This window comes from Rhea americana, unplaced genomic scaffold (genome assembly GCF_003343005.1).
Source record: "Rhea americana isolate MKP2758 unplaced genomic scaffold, rheAme1 scaffold_381, whole genome shotgun sequence".
Classification (NCBI taxonomy): domain Eukaryota; kingdom Metazoa; phylum Chordata; class Aves; order Rheiformes; family Rheidae; genus Rhea; species Rhea americana.
Genome location: NW_028186514.1, coordinates 61,633 through 89,286, shown reverse-complemented (window position 1 = coordinate 89,286; position 27,654 = coordinate 61,633). Strand labels below are relative to the sequence as shown.

Below are 27,654 nucleotides of genomic sequence, written 5' to 3'. Positions count from 1 at the left end.
GGYTGTAGGACTCTTCTAGAATATAATACACTTTTGTGCTTTGGTTAGAAAAGGAAGGAAGAAGGATTAGACAATGAAAGGAATGTTAGAATTAAGGAAAAGCATTTTGCCTGTAAACAAATACTGAAAGGAGGATTTACGGTTAAAAATAAATTAATCTCTTGAGGATGGCTCACTTTCAACTGCTGTTAGCTTTAGAACCACATGTAATCTTTTATAATCAACTGGCTTGGCTTTTTATTAAAAAGAAACAGATATAAATATTTTTCTTTTCATTAAACACAACAAATTCCAGTCCTATTTCTTATGACTTGCACAGGACACAATACTGTAGAAAAGATGAATTAAGAAGAAAAACATAGCAATTCTCCTTAAACCATATGAGCCAAACAGCAGCAAATCATGCAGACAAATTTAGAAACGCATAAAATACGTTTAAATTAACATATTCAAAATTCACACATTTAATCTACTTATTTGTGAGGTTGTTTCTACACATAGACACAAATAACATCACGTCAGCTGAGCCACGTGTACATGGCAAGAAGGAAAAAGCTCCTTGACCCTACACTCCAGAAACACAGCCCTCTTCCTGGCAAGCAAAACGAGTTACTCTGCTAGGCCAAGCAATCAAATAAATATATCAACAGAACAAGAGAAGTTGTTCTGGGAAGAAAACCATGTTCTTTATATTAGCTAGACATTATCTTCCCCTGCATTTTCTTGGTGTGATGCTCCAGTTTTAAAATTAGCTTTATTCAGTAGGTGGCACTGGCCCAAACGGGGATAAAGCATTTTATTAATTTAGAAAATACACTGATTATCTGCATAGAAGACTCCTTCATAAGACAAGGAGAGTTAAAGGTAGAGTCTCATGCAGAGCCAAGGAGCAAGAATTCCAATGATTCTTTTCCACTTGGTGATCATCTTTCAACCTCTTAAAATACAAATCTCGTCACAATGAACACGACCATTGTGTCTGGTGATGGACTACAGAGGAGAGTTTTAATGGACATTAGCTTTTGGGTAAAGCTTTGAGTCTTAGTTCCATGAGATTAGTGAGAATTAAAATAAGACTCAGGAAAAACAGAACAGAAGAGAATAATAGAGAGTCTGTGACCATAAATCACAAAATTCCATTTTCAGTTGAAATAAATCCTATAAGATTTCACACTATTGAAAACCAATCAAAGAGAAAAAAATAGCATTTGAATTCCTTAAAGAAYGAGAAATCTCAACATACTTCTTCATTATATCCCACATTTTTACATCCTTCCATGCCTGTTTTTTTACTTCCATCAGGACAGATTGCAGTGATATTGAAATTAAGATCTTGGATCTGGTTATCCACTTGAATTTTCACTTCAGAGATTAGTTTCTGTAACAAAAAACCCCAACTTTTAGTTGCATTGCTTCTCAACATATAATATGCATTAGTGGCTAATACTAAGTACTGCTACTACATCTGATTAAAAATGAAGAAAGCTTGTCTATCTGAATAAGGGACTGAATTCAACTATTGTATTCCATAAAAAGACCCAGTAACATTCCAGATATATACGACCAGTGAACTGGTAATTCTGAAATTATCAGCTATTTTAAGTGATTTTGGGGCTTTTTTTTTAATAATTTAAAAACTTATTCTAAAAACAATGTGCAACAAAAACTGGTTATTGTTTGAGAGGGAATATTGTCCTTTAGCCATACATTTAAAATGAAACAGTAAATATTGTAGCATTACAACAATATAACGTACAATTCTATGTACAATGTACAATTATATGTACAATAGCAGAGCTATTCTTAACCAGCAGAAAAGATTCCTGATTGACTTGATACTTTAAACTTCTGATATTTTACATCTACCTTGGAAAAATTTCCTCTGAACAAACCTCAGGGAGATCTAAAGGCTACAGGATTATTCTTATTAGTGATTTATTCAGGTAAAAACTACGACTGTATAAATCAACAAGTGGTTGATATCCATTAGGGCTTGTTACAACATAAAATAATGAAAACTCTGTGAATAATATTTGCTGTGTCCTCTAAAATCCAACTTATGAATTATGACAGAAGTATTATTTCTTGACCTCTTACAAATTTATTAAAACTTGTACAAGCTAGTGAGCTGAAAATTGCACAATGAAATTACTAAAATWCCTTACATTTTAGAATTAAAAATATCAGGTTAGTGGTATATTTTTACTTTTACAAATGGAAATTTAATTACATGAGTCTGAACACATATTTATCTTACTGACTTTTTGAAAAGTAGTGACTCATCTTTGGCTTTTTAGCCAGGGATTTTCAGCCAGGGTTTTCCGCAACTAAGCCAATAGGTTTCCCTGTTTAGAACAAAAGTGCAAGAGGCCCACTATCATCTAACACCAACACTAAACTTCTTTTCTTATGTAAGTACTTTTGCTTTCAAAAGAGCAAAGCATTGAAGCCCAGTTAACCTTGTGTTTGTAAATTACAGGTCACTAAAACCATGGAAAAAAAAATCTAAATATCAAATGCAACAAAATTGGGGTTGAGAAGGAAGATGATGTCTAAAAAATGAAAATAAGGCAAGAACAAAGAGTGTGGGTGGCCAAAGCAGGAAAGTCCCAAAGAATCTTCTATATAACTAAGTGATTATTTTATAAATTTTCCTTTCCTTTCCTTGAATGTTTGCCCTGGGTTGTCCTCTAGAAATGGGAATGGGATGGTCAGTGGCACTTTAAYAAGAAATAATGCATTCATCCTATAGCATGCAAAAGGACCACAATCTTCAAAAAATGGAACCAGTAGTATTTCATACATTTCACACATATATTGCCTAGACAGTGGTGTATGGCCCCTAACTACAGATCTGAGATGCCAAAATACAAATAAGTAAGTCAGAGATTTCTGTGAAGTAATGTGACAAAAGCGCAGAGAATCAAACAGCATATTTAGGAGCAGCCTTACTTAGGAAAGGAGTGCTAATTCTTGGCTTTGAGAAGTCAACAGTCAGGGGATTTGACAGACATCATGAGACAGTGTCACCCACCAACCTGGACATTCAGAAGGAATGTAGGRAGCCTATCCACATGGACTCTGAAATCCATGATAGTCCCTACTTTTCTGAATAGGAGTCAAGACCCTTCTAGGCATCCATGAAAATTCCAATTTCAGGCTTTATATTACTAATGGTGAAAAATCCTTGTACAAATACATTATATAACATTGTTGTTCTGACCATACCTGATAGGCTTCCACCACCARATCATTGAGATTTGCTGCTTGTGATTCTATCTGTCTTGCAACAGTACCAGGCAACAGCGGTAACAGATCCTATGAAAAATACAATCATTTATGTATAGTTTTTATTTTTAATATAAATACTGTTCTTTTAAAATCAAGGGGGAAAAAATCAGGTTTCTAACCTACTTTATACCAATGAAACTGGTTTCCTTGAACTGCAAAAATAACATTGATGTTATTGTCAATCAACTTTTCAGAAAGCTGCCCAAGCGATGGATGCTCCTGCAAAATATAACAGACCAGAGAAGACTGTAGTTTAGTAGGAAAAAATCTGACATTTGATATATTATGCTATACAGGATTACAAAACCACTCCCATCCTTCTTTTTAAATTTACAGAAGAATGCTAGGCCTACATCCAAGAGAAGGATTAAGGCATAGGTTAGACTGTGACTGGCCTATCTGTTGCCAGCTATGTAGTGGCGCTGCATGCTTGGAGGACCCACTGAACCATTTTGTTACCATTTTGTTGGTGTTGAGTCTGGTGTTTATGAAACATCAACTGGATATGATATTGCCTGTGATCTGTCTAGAATTATGACAGGACTCCTGAGAACAGCAGGAGGGCTCTTGTGCTAACAACAGAGAGAAAGAATGACACAGGGGCACTGATATGAGGTATATCTTGGGGAATGGCAATGCTACTGAGTGGTAGAGTAATTAGAGTTTGTTTGCCAGACATACGTATTTTGGCRTGGGGGATGAGACACAGCAATTCAGCGTATGCTGTGGTGCACGTTCTAGCAATCTCAAGATTCTAATCTTATTTGCGACTGACACTTTTTTCCTACTCTATATAAGACCTGCCTTAGCAGTGATGCCTTCAAGTCCCCCAAGTATGTGTCTGCTATTTTCTGAACAACMGTTTTGCTTGGTGCTTGAAAGAGGCAGCATAAGTTTCATGTCTCTCCCAGTATTTTCTCTTATTTGGTGAMGTGTCTAAGATAATATGTCCTAGGCCAGTGACAGTGGTGTGACCTGCTGTTCRTTTGCTGCTGGAATGAGAGATCTGACACGGATTCAGAACAAGAGGTATGCTACAATCACCTCATCCAAGCGTATGGGGAAGCACAAAGGTGTCTGTGTGGTCCCAGTGGGCTTTGTACATCTGGGCCATGTGAGATATTTCCAATTCCAGTATTCTAAAATAAACTACACCTGCAAGTTATCATTGCTTTACTATACATCTGTGAATGCTTCTCAGGAAGGAAATTCAACACTCACAATTCATGACTGAATGCAGAGTAGTAGTCCAGGCTTTGGACAATATCTCCCCTTACAGAGATGTCATCTAGACACCTATCCAYTTGTGCCAGGTTCTTCAACCTCCTTCCAGCCCATATACTTCTGCTGTCCTTCTGTTTCTGATTTTCTCTATCATTGATCCCCTATTCTTTCCCCCCCCACCCTGTCTTTTGCACACACAGACAGAGACACACAGACACACAGACACACAGCCACACACACACACTCTCTCTCCATTTTCCTGAACAATTCATTAATCCTCAGAGCGCCACTTRTTATTCAAGGCACTCTGCAAGTCAGCTGCTATCCTAACCATAATTCAAGTGTCAGGGCAGCAGAGAGAAAGTTATGCAAGGAGGTAAAATCTACTTTCCATCACATTCCACCATTAAATATAGCCTAGAATATAAGCCTAAATATAGCCTAAAAGAACTAAAGAGTCTCTTACTGCAGTTTGATCTTAGCCAGGGTCCACACATGTTTCTCACCCTTTGGTAGAAGAGTGGTTAAAGTTAGGTAACATAGTGATAAATGGGCCTTCTTAAGGTTGCAACTGGGGCATATGCCATTCACCAAGGTCAACTGAGAATACAGTCCTATTACACAGCACAATTATAGATGATGTGTAGTTGCCTTGTTGCCATTCTCAATGTGCTACAACTGAGACTTCCTTCTCCATGACCACAAAACACAGAGCTGGGGCCCCATTTGTGCACTGTAACCCTCCATACAGCATGCATCTCTTCGGCAGTTCACAGATGAAGCAAATGCATCCTAGAGCACAGACTAGCAAAGCCAGATGTTCTGCAACTACCTCCTGCATTGTAAATGTGTAAAAAACAGGGGCAGCACTGAGGGATCATTAGATGGTAGTCAAATAAATAAGTCTCCTGCTTAATGCATGACAGTAGATATGTCTGCATTCCAGAAAAGTGACTCTTCAACATCTCTATGTCTGATGGCAAAAGTCTTGAGATGAGCGGTATCAGAAATGGGTTTCCAAGCCCTGATGAAAAAAAGTATTCTGATGTACTCTGTATTCTGATGGAGCTCACTGAAGTCAAGAGGTGATATGCAAAGAATAGAAAGGGTCATAGGGAGTAGATATGCAAACTACCTAGTATTTTACAAGTACAACTGAAGAAACTTTCATCTACTTGTCAAATAGAACTCACTGCAGTATCCAGTTTAGCTAACAGTACATTAAAACCTTATTTCAGATGAAAAAGAAAATTTAACATTTTATTAGAAGAGAGTTGAAAAATTTAATCAATAGAACTATCCACACTTTCTTCTTCATTTTAAGCATGTACAGAGATGCCCTAATGGATTACTGGTCACTGAAAGGGCCTCATTTTCCTTGCTGAAAAAATCTTGCTGTGCTTTATCTGTTTTTATCTTATCTTTTCCCACTACTATGCAGAAGAATGTATTCCTGTTATTGATGATCTTTTTTCTTCCAGTTACTATTTTAGTCAACTTGTTCTTAAGCTGAGACGATAACTAATACAGATGTTAAGTTTTTCAGAAGGGTGAGTGAACCAAGCACATATCTAATTAAAATGGACTAGATTTCTTTCCTGTCTTATGCTTTTTTACTGACCTTTGGATGACTACTTAACAAAAGCTAGAAAGAAGACAGCCGTAAAAGTGACTAACTAGAAACTTTTCTATCTTAAAAGTTAAGTTTATGCAAAGGTAAAGCAAAGTCCTCTTAACTGGTAGAACAAAGAGGATGCAAAAATGTATCAAAATGCCATCTGATCTATAGCAGCAGAAACTAAGAATGAAAGTAGGAATATAATATGATTATAGACAGCTCTTTAATTCAGTATATCAAATCAAAATTACACTGATAAATAAAAAAGCAAAAATAAATTTTTATTCTTTATGTCTCGCTTATATTTTTAAAAAAGATGACAACCTTTCATAGAATCATAGAATCAGTAAGGTTGGAAGGGACCTCCAGAGATCGTCTAGTCCAACCCCTCTGCTAAGCAGGGTCACCTAAAGCATGGTAGACAGGGTTTCATCCAGGCAGGCCTTGAAGATCTCCAGACAAGGAGACTCCACCACCTCTCTGGGCAACCTGGTCCAGGGCTCNGAAATTCCCCCTCACGGTCAGGCGGAACTTCCTGTGCTTCAATTTCTGCCCATTGCCTCTTGTCCTGTCACACGGGACAACTGGAAAGAGTTTGTCCCCGTCCCCTTGACACCCTCCCTTCCGGTACTTATACACATTGGTAAGATCCCCCCTCAGTCTTCTCTTCCCCAGGCTAAAGAGGCCCAGCTCTCRCAGCCGTTCCTCACAGGGCAGGTGCTCCAGCCCTCTGATCATCTTCGTAGCCCTATGCTGGACTCCCTCCAGTAGCTCCATGTCTCTCTTGTCCTGTGGAGCCCAGAACTGGATACAGGACTCGAGAGGAGGCCTCACGAGGGCTGAGTAGAGGGGCAGGATCACCTCCCTTGGCCTACTGACAACAGACTTCCCAGTGCACCCCAGGAGACCATTGGTCTTCTTGGCCACAAGGGCACACTGCTGGCTCATGCTCAACCTGTCATCCACCAGCACTCCCAGGTCCTTCTCTGCAGAGCTGCTCTCCAGCAGGTCAGCCCCGAGCTTGTMCTGGTGCCTAGRGTTATTTTCCCCTAGGTTCAGGACTCTGCACTTGGCCTTGTTGAACCTCAGGAGGTTTCTCTCTGCCCAGTTCTCCATGGCTGATATATATTATCAGTCATTGGTTTTTCATTACTATATAGTAATGAAATGTTATAGTGCGAGATTCAAATGTGTTTGATATTACATTAACACAGCAAAGCTCTGTAGCACAGGAAATGACATATTGTTTAAATAGATTTTTGTTTTGTTTTGTTTTTTGCTTGTTCATTTGAAACTCAAGGTTTTTTCTGTTTCTTTAAAGATCTCTAGCTAATGAGAATATGACTAAAATAATTACAGGATATATGACACCAAGAAGAAAAAAAAAGTCAGCAGGAAACCAGTACAACCACCCTTCTAGGCTCTTCTGTATTATCATACCAAAAGAGCTCCAGAAAATATCTAGTATTGAGAAAGAGTGCTGTTCTGCTCTGTATGTATTACCAAACATTACATATGAGCACACAAGAATTATCCTGTGGCAGAAAAGAAATAGAGGCTAGCAGCCAACAAACCCATTGGCCAAAATGTGCCAGCATAGATCTCTACCTTTTTCATCTACCTGGATGGCTAAAAGGTCTACCTAATTTCACAGAAAGCATCATAGCAATAATCATGAAGCTTTCTTATTCTATATGGGACAATAAAATCATGATCCCTCAGCCCTGAATCTAGAAAATCATTTTGAATTTTCCTCATGGTTGCTTACATAGAGAATAATTCATTTTTTTTCCAGTTGAGACAGAAGTTTATTTCTCAAGCTGGACAGAAAATAGAAACAATTTGTTTTGAAACAGTCAGTATCTTTATTATCAAAGGAATCCTGAACACCAGAGAAAGATTTGTATCCACAGCAAGTGTTTAATAATCAGAGCCAAATTCCTCTCTGCAACTGAGAGTATTGCAACTCCTCTGAAGTGGAAAAAAAAGAAAAAAGGAAAAGAAAAAGAAAAAGATTGCACCAGTAACTCTTTAAAAGAAGGAAGAAAAAGGTTAGGGAGACCGATAAGTAGGCCCCACTTTGGGAAAGGGAAGTTTCTGGATTACTTGCTTTAAGAAGAATAAAGGCATGGCTGCTTTCATCACTGGAACACTGTAACAACACTGAAACCGAACAGACTAGCTAGAGGGAAATAAATAATACCGACGCCTAAAAGGGAATACCCGCAAGGTGCCAGAGGGAGCATATTAATGCAGAACATCAGATGATAATCAGAAATCCAAACAACCTTCCTGTCAGCTTCTGCTGAACTCCCTGCTCCTTTCCGAAAGGTTCTCAACAYGCATCTATTCCAGGAAACCTTCCGTATTTCATGATCACACACCACACAGCAGCTGCTTACTGCTGCCTCACCATCCTCGTAAACACCAGTTGTTTGGACTAAATTCAGGCCTAACCTAACTTGCACGTAACCCTCACTGGCTGCAACAGCACGTTCCCGGCTTGCATCRGAACTGAACGCAGGCGGTGGCCTTTAACAAAGTGAAGTTAGCACTGGGAAGAAAGCTGCAATGTCCTCTCACTGATATCATAATTTATATATCTCTCTTCTGATTATTTGGTATAGCAAATAAGTAATGATTCACATTTCTTGTGACTTAATAAAAATAGTCAATGTAATTAAATATTACAAATCTTAGGAAAAATTCCTTTCTTAAGCCACTCATGACTATTTTACCCTTCTTGAAGAAATTCTTCTGAAAGCTAAAAAATCTGCTGATATAATTTTGCAAGCACAGATTTGATGACTTTTTTTGTACAGATATATATTATCAGTCATTGGTTTTTCATTACTATATAGTAATGAAATGTTATAGTGTGAGATTCAACTGTGTTTGATATTACATTAACACAGCAAAGCTCTGTAGCAAAGGAATATTTTCTAGCCCTTCAAAGCTGTTTTAGTTCATTGCTATTGTACATCTATTTTACAAAAAAAAAGTCTTTTCCATTAATTAAACTATGCATCTTCTGACCATAAAGCATAATTGTGACTTTTGCCTTACTTGCAGAACCATGCAATTCTTGCATATTACCAGCTTTATATCATGGAAAATATCACAACAGAGAATTCCTACACACATTTTGTTAGAAATACACATGATTTTTATGATATGGTAATACTAAAAAACACCAAAACCCAGGAATACATTCTCCTTGCTGTGTACTGCTGATTTCGACTCGAAAATACTTTATCCCAGATAAAAAGAATACCAGTATTTCCAGGCAACTGATTCTTCATTTCTTGCCTACCAGGCTAATATTATTCTAACAACTGAAGTAAAAGTAATGCATTAACACCAGTCTACACTTTTTCTACATTTTAAGACTGCTTCCCTGAAGGCAGAACATGACATATACCTTACCATACTCGTAGCTTTGACGTACACATTATCTTTCAGATGGCAGTTCCCATCATGAGGAATTACTATCCCTGCTAGTTTACTATCCAGGGCCAGATGGGAAGTTTGATCTGTCATCACAAGAAGTAGTCGCTTGGCTTCTTTGCGCCATCCAATATGACTCTGAAAACAAATCAAAAATAAGCATAAGAAAGCAGTAACCACCAATTTTCTAAAATAATAAAGAACAATATGAAAGATTAATGAAAAAGTCTATTTTAAGATTTGCACTGCTTAGAAGCACATAGTTTAAACAGGGGTATTTAAAGCATTCTTTTTTTCTTTTTTATTGTATGTTTATCATGCCCTAAGTCTGCAAACTACTTCTGTGAGGCCCATTTACTACTTTCTTTCCTTTTTGAAGAAAGATCCCTTAAAATATATACAAGTTATGCATTATATAGTGGGCTTGGACAACAGCTGCCACTTCACGTGTGTCTCCATTATATACAAATGCAACTGCATAGCATTTGCATAATTCTCTAGGAGCTATAAAGCACAGCTTTATAGATATAAAGATCTTTATTAAGATCATTATTTAGTGCTCTCTTTTATTTTCCTTGCTATTTGTTTTTTTGATATTCTTGTCATCCTATGATTTTCTCCTTCTATACAGGTTTCCAGAAAGGACACTTACATACGATTAACCAATAAATAAACTAAAGCCTGAGTATCTTCATCCATCTACAAATTGAGAAATTTCTTATTAGGTACCAAAAGACTGTGCATATCCACCACTCTTAAGAGATTAATGACATCGTGTCAAAAGTAAGGGTGATTTAATGTGCAAGTTAGTAATGTGGAGGAACTAGCAGGGCAAGCTTATATYTAAATTGGGTTGGGTGCCAACTTGTATTTCCACAACATTTATTTTCCTGCAAGGAATAAATGGCTGTTTTAAAAACAAACTTCAGGGAGGGTCACATGAACCTCATATGCTTTTCTATTCTTCTTCTCATTACTCCATTTTCTTCTTCTGTGATCCCATTTCATCCTCCTTTTTTCTTCTGCCTTGCTTCTCCTTCCTGTGACTCTGTTGCATCTCTGCCATTCACCTTATCAGGTATCATTCTTCTCATGTGAAATGTGTCTGCAATGTAGCTCATGTATTCAGCCAGGCTGCACAAATTATTTGCTACCCTTCCTTTCTTTGCTTTGCAGAAAGGGCTTTATCTCCTTTTTTTTCAGACTCATTACTTGCTAGCTCTGATTGGGGAACAACAGTAGGGGTACTAGGTGCAGAACAGTGTGATGTCCTTTCCAGCTTGCATATCAAGCCACCAGCCTGATTCAGCCAAGCCTAGACAGTATTACCCTAAAGGAGTATTTTACATTTTATTTATAAATAGATTATACCTTAAATAATCCCAAATCCTGCACTGAATTCTCCTCCAGAAATGTAGAACCTGCTTGCTCCTAAGTCTCCACCATTTCACTTTGCCAGTTCAACGCTCCTACCTACATGCACCATGGCAACCAAAAGTTTAAGTAGCTTCATGTCCTTACCTGCTATTGCTTGCAACAGGGATGTATTGGTTACAGCAAGTTGAAGCAAGTTATACAGTTCTATTGTAGGCAAAATGAATGTACATTAATATAAATTGTCATTCATGATGGTAGTTATGAATTGCACATTGTTCTTATCCATTTTGGTTCACAATTCAATTAGCAGGAAAGCCTCCCCACTCATGAATGTTTCCATTTTACTGTTTTTGGAAGTATATGTTATTCTCTAACTTGAATGTCATAAGTGTGGAACACTAAATTTTAAGGAGTATTTCTAGTGCTTCAGCATAATTTTTATAGCAGCTGTGATCAGTGTCTGTGAAGAATGACTTTTATTCACCTGTTTTACAGCTCATCAAATTTTAAAAATAAAATTGTGGCCAAATCATTCATTTTTTGCATCGTTTGGATTCCTTTTTGGTCTTGACCCATCCTGCCACTCCAAAAGAGAATATGAAGATGGACAAGATAAAGGAATTATCCTGACATCATCCCAAGAGACTAGAAACACCACAAAATCCTGTAATTCAGACAGGAGTTGAACCACTTAATGCAACAGGATCAAAAAGAGTATTTTATAAAGCACTACTTAACCAAAAAATCAATCAATGTACAAAATTCTATTGCACTACTAGGCATACAAGGAAAATGACATTCAAAAGAGCCCTTCTGAGCAGATTCTTACTACTTAATATGATTACAGCTTGGGAATTACTGGTGCAGATATTTTCCATCCCTTTCTGCATGGGCAGGATGGTGATGCAACTTTATCAGTATAGGAAAGTTAAATTTTAGTTGATTTTTTTGTATGTACTCTTTAAAAGCAGAAATAACGCTTAAGTGCATTTATTTTCAGCTTCTGCACAAGAAGATAAATAATTGACTCTTCAGTTTTCAAAAACATTTTTAAGTAGAAGATATCAGAAATGTCAAATTGTATGTCCGTACTTAAGAAGACAAAGAAGGCTTTAATGATTTTTTGAATTTTGTAATTGACTGAAAGTAATATATGTGCTTGTTTAAGCAAGAAATGGTTATTTCAYGATGCTAGTGATCTGCTGGATTGGTTGAACCAAAAAGGATAAAAATAAACTTTGGGAGTAAAAGCATCAATTTTAGACAAACATGCTTCAAAAAAGCCACACTATAAAGGACATCATTAACTAGTGTTGAAAAAGACTTCCTGGTCTTTTCAGTTTCAACTGGAAACAGACATATGGAGCTAAAGCAGAAAATAATTAGAAAAGAAGAAGAAATCTTACTGTTATCAGGCACTGAACTGACATTCTGAATTCAAGAACAATGAACATAGATGTACTGACATATTTATCCATGCCTGAGTTACCACTTGGTCTTTTGTTCATAAACTCCTTACCTGGCATACAGCTGCTTGGAGCATTGCATCAAAACCCCCTTCGGGTGTATCAATATTCCCAGAAATTTTTTGTTTATTCACTGCATTTCTGAATTCTCCTATGTTGTCAGTCAGGGATAGCACATGAATATAACCATGAGGAGGCATACAATCTAAATTATAATCACTGCACAAAAAACCCCAAACAAACAAACACAAAAATAAAAATATGTCCATTAAATTCCATATTTTCCATTTGAAAGAGATGTATTTCCTATCAACCCATTAAACCAAGTTACTAATGAAGATGTATACACACACAGTGAAATAAATATTTAAAGAAACAAAAATAACTCCACATGAAATTAATTTCAGTGGGAACCAGTTCTGTTATCTTTTTTGAACAACAGATTTTTCTGGCATTTTGCATAAATTTATACAATATAAATGTCATTAATATAGTAAGGTAGATATGTAGTATTTCTATGCAGAATGAGAAGGAATACAACATGGGAGACAGTGTGATCTCACAGAATATATTATGCCTTTTGGAATGTCTATAAAATGATGCAGATTCACTTTTTGTTATATTGAGAAAGGGCAACTACACAATAACATTACGATCCTATGCTTGATGCATAGGCTACAGGATTTAAATCTAAAATAATCAAATTTAAGTTCTTACATCCACTATTAGGATGTAAAAATCACAAAACTCATGCTGAGATTAATGATTGTTATCTCATTATATGGATGGGAAACTAGACTTTCAGTATCTAGAGTTGTTAAACATTACTTTTTGGAATGACGTATGAAGGAAGAAAGCATTAAGTTTGACATAAGCAAGCTAGTACAGTAGCACTTATATAGGTTGTTGCTCTGTGATCCATTTACAGCAGTGGCATTTATGGCACAAGCTGAAGTGCTCCGCTGATTTAGAGATGCTAAACAGGCTTCATCTCACTTAACTTCTGTTTCACAGAGTGTAGTAAATCCACAGTATTCTATTCTCCATAGTAACTCTCTCCGGAGTAATCTATTCTCCTTGGACTCAGTTTACAAGCATTGAAGGGAAATTGGCACTGTAAGAAGTAATACATCTGTAGATATCAACTTTAGGGCAAAATGACTCATGTCTCAGAAGTGCAAATTTACTGCTATTGACTATATAGATAGGTAGTCTAGATGATCGTTTTGGAAATAGTCATTTGTATTTATCGGATGAATTCCACCAATGTCCAATTCAAAACTCACTGAAATTAAAAAAGATGATTATGGACTTAACAGAATTTTGGATCAAACCTCTTCTGGGAAGATTATAATTAGCAAGGAGATGTGAACAGTGTTAATATTCATTTAAAAAAAATATTATAGTTTATGCATATTTGAATTTGTTGTGAGTAATCTTGCCCTCTAATAGGTTTAGGAGGTGATCCCTCACTTCCCAAAGCATTGAAATAATGTATAAAAGACATAACATGAAAAAAAGAAATGCAATCCAGAACATCTTACTCATTTAAAATGGGAGTTTGTTCATGTAACAACTTCAGAATTAGATCAAAGGATTGCTTTTGTTCATTAAATAAGCTAAAAGAAAGAAAATGCATCACATTTACAGAAGTAGAAATTCTAACAAAAGTCTTAATGAATACAAGACCATATACCAGAAAGAGAAGTCCTAGGTTATAAAGGACAAAAATTTGTAACAAAATCTATACAACAGATATCCCAAATAACTTAGAACATATCAGTTGATTATACAACCAAATGTAAAACAGGCTCAAGTATACCAAAGATGCACTTCTACCTAGAGTTTGGAAAGTTATATCTATATTGTTTGGTTTGTTTTTATAAATCAAAAATTGCACATTTTTTCTGATACAGCAATCAACTCTGTTCTTCTAAAATCACTCTTCAGATATTTCAAAAGTAATCACTGTATAATAACTTTTAGCATTTTCTTAAGGATCTTGCTGGAGAACCAAAGTCTAATCAAACAGATACAGATTTTCAAGAGCTTTGAAAACAAAAATGTATGATAACTTCTCAGTACTAAAGTAAACAGAAACACTACATACCTGCATTGGTTATGGATTCTACCTGGGTGAATGCTAATATAGGGTGACACAGTTTTATCCACATATGATCCAAATCCAAGTCGAAAATCAAGAGAAATATTCTCCATTTTTTTAGATAGAGCAAATCCAACCGAATTTAATTTTTCTATATTGTTGTGCATAGAGGCTGAGACATCAACTAGGTAATAGAGGTCCACAGGGTATTTCTCTAGAGGACGGACTTTTAATATAAAGTTTGTTTCGCTTCCTGATGCAAAAGAAACAAATAAGTTTATTTACAATTTTTGAATGTACACTTAAAAATACCTTACATTTATTCTTGCAGGAACATCAGCATAAAGCTGTTTGTGCCCAAACAAATAAACAAGAAAAACTCCTAAGAGTAAATAAAAATGTGAAGCATAGATCAAAAACAAGCTGTAAAGAGGCTCCCTGTAAAATATATTGCTTTTCTTCCCCTGAAAGAGTATTGTATGATTTATTGTAAAAAGTTTGTCTTTTCCCCATTCTCTTTTAAATTCCTGGTTATGCAAACCCTTTAGCATTATACCCAACAGCAGCAATGACTAAAAAAGTACATAGATTTGCATATAAATCGTGGTCAGTTACTTCAAGACTACAGTTTTAAGTATATTAACTCACATTGCAACGTATTTATCRTATATGTCTAAAACTACATATGCGTACCACAAAGAAACCAAAACCCAAAAAACTCAAGTCAGTTATGCTTCAAGTTTATATCAGTCCGCTTCTAAAGATTCAATGGGAATATTTAGYAGGATAAAAGAAAAATAAAGTAAATTTGATAAACAGGTCAGCTCAGCTCAGTTGGTTTTCGTAAACGAAGTGCTCTGCTGGCTGTCTGGACTGTCAGATCTGACCACGATGGGCCTGACGGGACAGCCCTTGCCCCGCGCCGCACGGGAGTGTGCAGCMGCTCCATTTTACACAGCGCTTCAAAACATTTACCAAGATCCTGGCAGAACTCAGACTGATTCTCTTCTCTGCATCTAAGTTTACCTACTTTTCAAGAAAGTGCCCTCGTACAAAGGTACTTCAGTGTATTTTATCCTTCTTGTCAAGTAGGACTTGACATTGTTAAATGTTCACTGGTAAAGAGAGTGCAAAAAAAGCAAGAATGACTTTATGGATTATTCTCATTTAATTGAGAGAAGGGACATGTGTCCCAAAGTCACTCCACTGGATGTATTATCATTTTTTTCACCCTTCCTTTTGAAAGAAGAGTGGTCTTAATATCAGGCCTTTTTAAAGAAGGAGAATAGACATATATATATAGGAGAGGGTTCAAGAACGTTAAGTTTTATGAACTGCACAGCCCCAAAGCAGGCACTTGACATTTCTTAATGGCTATGAGACAGCTCCCCAGCTTGAGGATACCATTTGTAGATGTATACCTATCTCTACTGCTTTCCTCCTAGGGGAATCAGGTTTTCACTTAGTCTTTGTAAATGAAATTTTAGGCACTGAATAGCTAAGTCTCCTTTAAGAATCCAGCTCTTTCTTTCATATGGACTTTGGTACCATCACAGTTGTCTAGTCAATGCATTTAAAAGTGACCAAATGATCAAAAAGCTTATCAAATGGTGAATTTAGGAATTCTAGCTCCATTTACTTACAGTAAAGGTTTGTAAGGAAAGCAATTTATAGGCACTTAAGGGAAAATGATTTTTATGAGTGGCTAAATAAAAAGAATCAAGAAACCACAACAGAAAGAAAAACAGAAGACTGTTAAAATCTTGTTTCCACTTATTGCCTGCATTATTCTGATCTTCATCTGTGTTTGTCAGAACCACTTCTTGCTGAAAGCTGTCCTTGAGTTTGGGAGCAACACCATCATAGTCCTACAATATGATGTTATAGCATCATTCTTCAAAATAAGTATTCCAACCATTTTGGCACAAACTGTACTTAAATATTATTCTATTTAGTTTACACTGAGTATAAGATCAATGTGTTAGAGACAACTCAACCTGGACGCAGTTGGACTGAAACTTCTCCCGGTATCACTTGTGTATTTGTTTCATGGTCACTCGGTATTGCTACATGAACTGTGGGATTTTCTACAAAATCTGATTGGCAGCCTCTTTTCATTAAGTTAAAAACAGTGTCACAGCGTCCCGTCTGTGTTGTGTCAGCCGTGAAATCCTGTTTTATAAGAGACAAAAAGTACAAAACAATCTGAGCTGAAAAAAACAACTGTAGCATCTTCAAAGGCATGCAAGAAACAAAATAACAGTCTTTCAAACAATAAAATATGCTAACATAATTGCATAAATTGTAGGACTAGTTCATGGAAGCCATATGTTTTTAATAAGGACAATGACAAAATATTTAAATTAGAAGTTAAACCTAATTGCTACAATGATTCTTTTCTACAAAKGACAAAACTTTTGTGTGAGAAAGAGGATCTTGCACAACCAGAATGAACTGACTTTGGAGAAAAGGAAATCATGTACTATATTTATGACACTACAAAAAGTTTTATGCTATGTTCACTGAATTAGTTCCACCAGGAAAATGTCATTCGCACTACTTCAAAACATATTAGTTTTCAGAGGAATCTACCAGTAATTTTACTTAAGCTAATTCTTAAAAGTAGAAGCAGAAGTGAGCTTTAGCTTTATCTAACCTGAATTTGTCTACCACAAAAATTTAGGTTTTATCTTATACCCTAAATCCAGTCCAAAGACTAACTGGAATATAGCTTTTCAGTCCCTAGAAAGAGGAAGCTATGTACTACAAGACTGTAGAGTTTAAGATGCCACCTACATAAGAAGCCTCTGTAACAAAAGAAAATTGATTAGCTGAAAGATGATCTCAGAATAACCAGCATGTCCTTTGTTCCAGTGAAACGGCTAGTTGCCAAGATTGTGCCAACATGATCCAATGCAAAATTTCTTCCTGACCACAAATCCTGACCACAAATCTGGTGATTAGTAAGATCCCGATCATGCAGGGAAAAAAAAAAAAAAAACTTAATAAGATCCTTTGTGCTCTTTCAAAGCCTTGGTCCATCTCAGCCACAGCTGGAGACCAAACAATGGACAATCTCTAATATTTCAGAGGCAGATGGGGAAAATAAACAAACAAAAATTGCAGGGAGCCAACTGTGCATTAGGGAATAAATAATCATTCAGACTCTAAAAGGACCAGAGATAGCCCCTGAAAAATGAGACTGGATAGTCATGTATGCCTTAAAAACACAGCTGAAAGTGCTGCAAACACACTGTTTATGATTCTGGCCGTCCTGTAGTCCCCAACACCTACAGAGCTATGGGATAAACACAGGATTTCATTGCACAGATGCCAACTGCTACCACCACCATCCCCTTGCTCATTCAAACTGCAGATATCTTTCAGAGGAAATGTTTTTGCTTAGTCAGTCTTTGGAATTTTGAAAGCTATCTAATCTCACATATAAAATTCCAGAAAATGATAAGGATCTGGTAAATTCAAATCACTAATAAAATATTCCAATAGGTACTCCTTCTAACAGGCAGGAAATCTTGTCCTGTTTAAAGATTGAATTTGTTTCATCATTTGGTTTTATATTTCTTTTGCCAGAAAGGCTGATAGATATTCTCTCTGCTCTCCTTGCCAACATTTGCTCTATCTTTTCTTCATACAAAAGAKTTAAACCATACAACTGAATATAACCATAAGCTGAATAACTCCACTTAAGTTCTGGGCATTAAGTCCTATTTTCCATGTTCCAATTCATTCTTCTGGTCTACCTCTGACATAGTACTTCCATAACCTTCTTCAATGTAGACGACAGAGATCGCTTTTTGAGTTGACTGCTATTTATATATCCTTTTAGATGCACACAGGTTTCAAAAATACAGATTTTTTTAAATGTGCAAAGTTAGCTGCTCTGCTGGTATCACTGGCAACTAATACATATGCAACATTTTGTAGTTTATTGTGTGGTGGTATAAAGTCATCACATATCAGGTGTTCCTCAAGTCTGCTTTTCCTATTAAAAATATTGATCAGATGAAGCAGTCACGCTATGCTGAAAACCTATCCCTTTAACCTTTGCTCTGGAAAAGTTCTGTCTGAATTAATACAGGTTTTGCCATTCCACAAATGTTGATGCTGAGTATGTGAACTTACTTTTAAAGGATAGTTTGACATATCATTGACTTCCACAAACAACTTGCAGGACTGACATAACAAGTGAGACAAGAGAGCTAGAGGAGAAGTCAAACCAGGTCAGCGGAGTGATCTGAGTGCCTGGTTAGAAGGAAACCTATTATGTCTTTAGTGCTAGAAAGCTAAGAAGTGCTGTTCCATGATAAATACAGATGTAGCTGGATAAAACTGTTCCTTTGTAACACAGGATATGAGATCACAGTAATGGCTCACTCTACATCSTAATCSTTTGGGCCATATACACATTTCCTAAGACTTCTCTTGTAAAACAGGCTCTCCATGCCTCTAATCATCCTTGAATTACTTGCCTTAAACTTGTTTCAGACTAAGTTAATCATTCCAAGACTCAGAATCTCAGATAAAGTCACACTAGTGCCTTGTAACTCCTTATCTCTTCTGGGCACGCCCTAGGACCTTATCTGCCTTTTTTGCTAACCTGAAAGCTACTAGAGATAATTTTCAGGTGACCTTCAAAAGCTCTTAATTGTCAAGAAACAATCTTAAAATCGTTGCTCCTCTGAAGTGCTTAAAATGAGTGCTTTACTCAAAGCCATGTAACCAACTGGTTTTCTCCTTCAAACAAACTCAGAAACTCTCCTATTTTTACAGTTCCCAAAAYGTTAACAATTCCAGAGTAATTCACCCTAAAATGATAAATCTTTTGTGACAAGCCTCAGAACTGACAATTTTAATTGTCAAAATAGAAGAATATCATTTTTTTCCATTTGTGACAGAGGTTGTAATATACAATGAAGTCAAAGTTAAATCCACTGTTAGTAAAACCTTTTGCAGAACTGCAATAGGCATATATGTATAGACTAACTCTGGTATCAAATGAGGGCTTAATGTAAATTATTGATAAGTAATTTGATTCTGAAGCCAAAAATGGTTGAACTCTCAAAGTTACTATGTCTGCCAAAGCTGCCTACAAAGCAGATGGAAGACATTAAAAAGTTCTCACTTTATTTAAAATTACTGCTATTTTCCAAATAAAATATTGTATTTTCTCTTTTGGAAACTAAATATATTTCACATGATTTCTCAGGTGCTGTCTCCAAAGGTTGTCTAAAAAGATTTTTCTGATATTTCTCTGTATAGCTTTTATAGTTTAAAATATTTTTTCTTTATAAAGATCAGAGATATCTAAAATATAAGGTCAAAAATAAATAAGCAATATGCCATACCTCTTGAGCACACCATCCACACTCTGGACCCAAAGCAAGGCACTTTGTGCATGTTACTGCATTTGAAGTGGCACATCTGTTTTCTGCTGCAGTGAAATATAAAACCAAATATTCATGATTCACGATGATATGTGGGAATTGTAAATACCTAATTTTAAACTAAGATTTCAGAAATGATTTCACCAGACTAACAGTGACGACAACAGAGCAAAACAGAAGTAAAACAGAATAAAGGCATTTGCAGAAGTTTTTGCAACTATAGCCTAGAACTCTTTGTATAGCTACAATAAAATCCATTATCCAGTCCAAATTTCTAAAATCCTGATTTAGCATAATTTTGAAGTAAAAAATTATCTTTTGGTATGGACCTTGCTGATTAACTGCCTAACAGAAAACATTTACCATGTAGTTTATCTCTTTGTAGATTCTTTCTTTTAAGTCATTTGCCCGTAACAAGTTATTTATTATTCACTCTGTATGGAACCCAAAATGTTTTCTTACTTTCTATAAATATTCCCTCTCTGCATTTGCTGGACAGAATTGTAGCCAGAAGCATATTTTTTTTTTTTTTTTTTTTTTCAGGAGCAAATACAAATTTATCCAGGATTAAGTGTGACATAGATTGAGGACTCTTATAATTGTGTACTAAACTACTGCAGAAATTGCTCCTACTAACAGAGCCACGAGCAAACTACCTTATATCCTTTTCACTTTGTTTTACAGGTCACCGCTATAGGTCACTCCTTGAGTTACCACTATTTAAAAAGCTTTGCTACACAACTTGGCTGTCAAAAGGTGAGAAAAAGAGATATCCTTTTCAAGGGTTTCAGTCAGCTCGACTTGAATGTCAGTGTTAGTGTATTCTTTCAGGACATTCAGYGCAAGTATCTTTCACATCAGTGTGTTTCTCTACAAGGCAGAATCTGCCTCTGAGAGTTATAAGGAAGGTACATAATTTGACCCTTCAGTAGACAGAACAGTAGTGGTAGTGTTTTAACAACACTGCTTAGTGGCATATTCAGCATGCTATATTCAAGTCTTATGATTATAAAATATGCTGGGAAAAAATGAGTTACTGTATACTGGAAAGTCTGCATCTCTTAACTGGTTGATTATTATAATGTGCATATCCTCAAATCACAACAGTTTGAGGAGTGGTTTGCTTTTCATCTGAAGTTTTGACTAGAGATGCTGTGTCAGATTCTTTCTTTCCAATCAGCAATAATGCAAACCATCTCTCTTTTTATACTAATGACAGCAGTTTCTCACACTGAAAAGCAGTATTAGGAAAACATTTACTAAAATATCTTTTAATCTCTGTTTTACTGATTTCAGATAGGGATTCAAAGAGGACACCCAGCATTACATGAACAGCTAGTCCTCTAAATCACTCTGACTAACAGGTGATCCACAGAACTAATCACAGCTTGCAAGTTATCATCATCTCCAATATATATATCATTATTGATATAAACAAGACAGYGTTTAATACAGCACACTTTCAGTGTTATACTAGTAACATTTTAGGTTGGTAGGAATTCCATTAATTTCAAAGGTCAAACCTGTATTTCKCTTTCACATAAATGCTGTTTACAATTTTTGTCATGCAGTCAATGTGAAAAGAAATAAGTATATGAAAGGGAGAAAAATCATTACAGATGTGAAAGAATAAGCTGAAAAGCAGCCCAGAAAGGTGCTGGAACAGAGGAAAGACTGATTAAAGGGTGGGAGACATGGACACGGATAAATAAAGGAGGAGTTGCTAAGGAGAGTAAAAAGAACAAGACAAAATCCAAAAGGTTTTTGTTTGTTTATTATAAAAACAAACACAGCAAGTTTGACTTGGATGTGAAATGAGAGCAAGTTCATTCACCACTACTCTTTGACACAATAAAACTTTTTTGCATTTATAAGATTTTTTTTAGCAGCATTTTATATAATGTACTCTGAAGGACCAGACTTGGAGCTGACAGAAAAAGTCCATGCCAACCCCAAGAGATAAGAATGAGAATAAGGATGCCAGGTTGGTAAAATCATGCACAGGGTTGTAGAGTTTGCTGTAGGCCTATTTCTGGATGTTATTTGTAAAGAATAAAGACAGAGTATGAAGACAAGTTGTTTCCCTCCTTCATACTGAAGGAGAAAAAAATAAAAGGGAACTCATAAAGTAACATCCACCTTGAAGGGATGGAGATATTCCTAGAATAAATAGTTGACAGGAGGAAATGACAGACCTCTGTCTCTAGCTAAACAAGATGATACTTAATCAAATTAATTCCTGGTCATTACTTCCAACAGTAAACCAAAGTAAACCAACAATGGCATTCGGCCTAATTCATTTCCCACAGTAATTTCTGAGTATCCTTGCTTAAAATGCAGAATCATAGCTACTTAACACAGGCAATAAACTCTCTCAAATTGTCCCTTTCCTAAATTAAATGCCTTTAAATATGTAACAAAACTGTATTATCTGTTATACTGTACTACCTATTACAAAACTGTATTATGAATATGTAACAAAATTGTATTAGTGTGTTGCACTACACACATGCTAAAAGGAATAACAAGTGTCTCTGACAGGCATAAGTGCTTATTTCCAGATGCATGATAAAACTGAATTTGCAAAACAATTGTCCCAGATATTTTTCAGTAYGTTTAGTTTAGGTACCAAATCTATTTGAAGTCTATTTCAATTAATAGAGTCAGTATTGGAAAACATAGGTTCTTTCTGTGTCTGCTAAGGCAGAAGGAAATACGATCTTAAAATCCATTYTGGATTTTCAATGTGATCATGGGAGATGAAATGCTTTAACAAACGAGATGTATAATATTGCTGGATGCAAATCTCTGCTGATAACTCTCCAGTCTCAAGAGTTCCGTTCTCACAACATGAAGTCACTGATTGGCAATTGACAAACTTGGTACCACTGGCTCAAAATTTTGATTTTTTTGGAATAAAGAGAAACTTCAAAAAGGTTTATTAATACTCGAGACACATTCTGGCTACATTACTACCATAGTTCCCAAGTACACAGTCCCTTAGAGCAGTAACATTTACGGACATGCTTTCATTCACCAAATATTTATTATTTAGTTATAAGTCTACTCTAAACCCATATTGATTTAGTATAAACTTCTCAGTTTCTTTTAAAAATCATACACTAAAGCAAGAAACATTTTTATGAGTTGGCTCAAKAAAGAAGGATTTTTCCTGCCACTTCACCAAAAACAGAGTCCAGACAAGACTAAGTTACTATTCAGCCAAAGCTAAGGGCAAGTTTCTACTGGCTTAGTTATAACTGATGTATGCCAAAAAGTATTTTCAAAAAGAAGGCCCAAATTTTGTGCTGGGAACTGCACAGGCGTACACATATGATAAAAAGTAAGTCCAGTAGGTTACACTACACTTTTCCAGCTTTCCCCACAAAARGAGAACTGCATTCCAACTACTCCAGCTATTTACAAGGAATACAGGTGTCGCAAGCCTAAATTCTCAGCAACAAGGCTCAAGGCTCAGTAACAAGATCAAGACTGGACGAAAATCATGTAAGTTATAATCGTATCCTTCCTACCTCCCTCATATGAAAACAGCTTTATCATGATCAGAGTATTTATCTCAGAGATGGAATAATAACAGTGCACACAGGGAGCCAAGAGTGGATGTTAAACAGGTTTTCAAACAGACAGCACTTTGTCGAAGCACAGCCAAGAATTTGGATTTATATTAATTTCGCTGTTGGTACATGTTTGTGCTGTTTTTGGAGGGTGCACCTTTTGYTTTTTTAAAACAGAAAGCCAAAATATAACCAGCAGCTCACACTGCCTGATGATGGTCCTCACATAGTGGAACAGAATTTAAAGCAAGAAGGTTTAAAATTATCTAGCCTCTACAAAGCTCTTTTTTTTCCCCTTAAATTCTACATCCAGTTGTCTTCTAYGGAAACAGGCAACCAATCTGTCTCCATAGATAATGTCAATAACTCAGGTGTAGCATCACTTAACTTGTATTCAGTACACWGCAGTTACCTTCAGCCTTCTCTCTTGAGAAGCTAAACCACGTGATTCCTGCAGAGGGGACAGTCAGTAACTGTCCCAGGTAACACACAGCTTCTCAATACATTTTGTCTGAGAGTGCAAATACAATGAAACGCATTGTAAAAATATTACCGAGGGGGAATTTTTTCCGTGATTATTGTGTCTGACACTACTTGCTCAGATTACAGGGGAAAAACCATGAGACTGCTCTTTAACTGCCAGTTCTAACCCTTAATCCTGGTATTAGRGTTTCCCCCCAGCCTTTAGCAAACAAGCACTAAGCTCTCTACTCTTTGTGCACAATGTCATGCTCTAAAAACATGCTTTGTCATACTCAGTTTTTCCAAGACATAGCTATACCCCCAAACTGCATTTTAGAGGCCATTCTCCTCATCTAGAAAATGAGATTTTGACTTGAAAATTGTACATCTATTATGCTTAACAAATTCCTAAATTGCTTGAACAGAAATTCCAAACAACTGTCCTCCTTCCCCCCTTTCCTGTCATATACTTGATTTGTTAATCCATTTCACTGTTGTATTTATGGTTACCCACTTCGGTTTCACTATTCAGACAGGAGTTAAGCTATATACTGACTTGAAAATACTGTTTACCAGCAAAAGAAGCAGCAAACCCAAACTGAGTAAGTAAGAGACATACATATTTGCTAAAAAGAAGACGATGAACAAAATGAAGTGCAAAACATGAGCGTCATTATTAAAAACTGAGCCCATGAAAAATAGATCTTTAAAAATGGCAAGTGAATAAAAACACCTTCCCATAAAAAAGACGTTCTTTTCCAATTAATCATTCAAAAAAAAGTTAGCATTCCTTAAAAGAAAAGTGGGGCTTACTGAAAGAGATAAAACCATAATGTGGTTATAAACAAAATAAAACATGTAAATAAGGCATAAATAAAAAGTAAACATGCACATCTAAATAAATACCATGAAAAGTATCACTAGTGAACAAGTCCTGATGACCAATATGGGTTCCCACTCCTAACTCTGCCACGGTCTCACGGATTGTTTTGGAATATCTCAGTTAAACTGCATTTGAAGGGGAAATGAAAATGGCAACAAAACTTAAAATTCATTTTGAGTCCTAAAGAGTGAAAAACAATTATCATAGGAAAAAATTGCCCTATGAACATGAGGGTTATTACTGATAGTGACAGAAATTAGTTTGAAAAGCCATCAAAATATCTACTGCCTCAGTGTACCAGAGTTCACGACTTTGCAAACTGTGCAGTGAAATAATTAAGACTTTCCTTTTTTTTACAGTTCATAAGGTATAAGCAACAACATTCTAGAGAAGTGATCCTGGATATCAGCTAACCAAGACAAACAGTGTTATCATTCCCCCTTTTCATTATCAGGTATTGGTGGGTTGAAGATGAAAGGGAGAGACCTCTGTCAACACAGCATTAGGAAAAGGATAACTTATGGCTGGTGGCGGTGAAGAGCAAATATAGCAGAAACCTGTTATTTAATGGCATATAGAGGTGGAGTTCCCGAGCAGTGTACACACTGTGCACACTCTTGTGACTGAGAGATGATACGGACACTAGGCTTCATAAAGCTACTCCTGAAGCCCCTGTGGGGCTACATGTGTCTCTCTCTGCTTCATTTCTCCGAAAAGTTTGGTCAGTTATATATTGGACATTATTCAAGACAAAAACTTAGAGAACAGAAGTCTCACCATTTTTTCCATGGGAAAGTATTGTTTCACATAAACTCAAGTTTTTCTTGGAAATATATCCATTTTTGATGACTTTTTTTTTTCTTCCTGACAGAAAGGTGCATATAGTGCATTTTGGGAAAAGATACTGCCACAGAATAGCTACCAGTAGAGCAGCTTAGAACACACAAATACAATGTTCAAATCACAGCTTCAGATATGACCTTGAATGTGGGCAGCAACTACCTCAGACTGACTTTGTTCCCAAGCCACAATACAGAACGCAAACAAGCAAAGTAACCTTGAATTTTTCATAACATATAGTTTTTGTTTCTTGGCCAACTCTACTTGCAACCTCTCCTTTCTATGAAACTTCCTGCTTTTACAGGGGATGGTTCAATTTTGTTGATGCAATCCATGCCTGCATGAGTCAAAGACTATTCAGTTTCTGAAACCAACCTATCCTGTTCTTTATAAATAAAAACATATATGATAATTTACTTTGATTATATCATTAGAAGGGTCTCATTTCCCACAGCCATCAGCTGTTATGTCACAGGTTTGATGACCCTGTTTGCACAGCTTTGCACCCATAGAAATGAAGAGCATATGAAACCGCAAACTTCAAATCTCTTTTTATTAAATCCCTTGATTTGGCAGGTTTAGCTCAGTTGGTCAGAGCATGGTGCTGCTAATGCCAAGGTTGTGGGTTCAATCCCCATACGGGCTATGCTGAGGGTTGGACTAGATGATCTCCAGAGGTCCCTTCCAACCTTACCTTATGATTGTATGATTATAAAAGAAACTCCAGGATGTGTGGAGCTGTGTTAATTCTCTCGTTTCCAAAGTGGGAATATGAACATGGGAATTATTATACCCTAGTCATTTCCAGCTGCTAGAATCTCGCTAGGAGTTGGCCAGCTTGAATACAGTCTGCTACACTGAATACTGCTATAGCAAAGCCTAGAATGGCTGCTGCCATATTTCATGGCTAGTTTAATTTCCATGTGTATTATTAATCAATACAAGCAAGTAGCATAATAATAACCTAGAATCATCACTATATTCCTGGGTATAATATACAATATTTACTTAGATTTAAGATGATGATGAATACAAAGGTAGACACAAATAACTTTTTTTGCCTATTTAAAGAAGCTTGATCTTGAATAAACGGCAAGCCCAAGGTGTATCTCCCATCAGCTTGTACAGTTCCACCTCCTCAACCAGGAACTCAACACTACATCTCCTCCCTAGTCAAGCTTTCGATTGCATGTTGAGTCTTTACCAACTTGCTTTCTACTTTGCATGAGCACTACCTCCGCTTGCTGCTACATTTTCATTAAGAAACTCAGAACGAGTGCAGAGGAGGGGAAACAGCTCAAAATGTGGTAACTGCATCTTCTTCACAAGATGCGTTACCACAGGCTTGCTGATCCTTGTTCACTGCTTCGACATGGTTTCTCAGTCCATAGCGGTGTAAACAACTGACTATACTTACTTTATCTATATCTGCATATCCTGTGACTAGAACGTAATTATTCTATACTTCAGACTATCCTGCTAAAAGAACCAGTGTCTCAGTTCTAAACAGAAAATGATAATTAAATTGCGCTCTTACAGCATTTTTTCCTGAAACAAAACCCAGACCCTAAACCAAAAACGGTGTGTGTGTACATATGTATTAGTAAGACGTTACAGGGTTAAAATAAAATAGTAAACACATATGTTGTTTGCAGTCACAATTGGAAAACTTCAAGAGTATTAAACCAAAGAGAAGACAGGTATCAGAGAGGGTAACCATTGCTCTTTAATGACTTGTAGTATTTAATACACAAGTCTTGGGAAAAGACGTACTCAGCAGGGCTATCTTAAAAATGTCATTGCATCACGGAATACAAAGTATTTGGTATTTGTTATTTTGGTAATTTGCTTTTCAACAGAATTGTAAATCTTAGAACATGTTCAGTGGCCATGAGACAAATGAAACATGGTAAACATTTTCTGGGATCTTCTTTTAAGATATTTTTATTTGTTTTCCACTCT

General features: G+C 36.2%; 1 protein-coding gene across 1 annotated transcript in view; it reads right to left on the bottom strand.

Annotated features, from left to right (window-relative positions):
- Window positions 1-20,031, bottom strand: part of ITGB8 (integrin subunit beta 8) — a 28,031-nt gene extending 8,000 nt beyond the window's left edge. Inside the window, exons 1-8 of the mRNA XM_085313261.1 lie at window positions 19,894-20,031; window positions 16,525-16,699; window positions 14,534-14,780; window positions 12,477-12,642; window positions 9,560-9,718; window positions 3,415-3,510; window positions 3,229-3,318; window positions 1,244-1,378 (exon numbers count right to left, since the gene is read on the bottom strand). Of these exons, the coding sequence (XP_085169387.1) occupies window positions 1,244-1,378; window positions 3,229-3,318; window positions 3,415-3,510; window positions 9,560-9,718; window positions 12,477-12,642; window positions 14,534-14,780; window positions 16,525-16,645 (1,014 nt within the window). The 5' untranslated portion in view covers window positions 16,646-16,699; window positions 19,894-20,031. The remainder of the gene's footprint in view (window positions 1-1,243; window positions 1,379-3,228; window positions 3,319-3,414; window positions 3,511-9,559; window positions 9,719-12,476; window positions 12,643-14,533; window positions 14,781-16,524; window positions 16,700-19,893) is intronic.
- Between the last annotated feature and the right edge of the window lie 7,623 nt (window positions 20,032-27,654).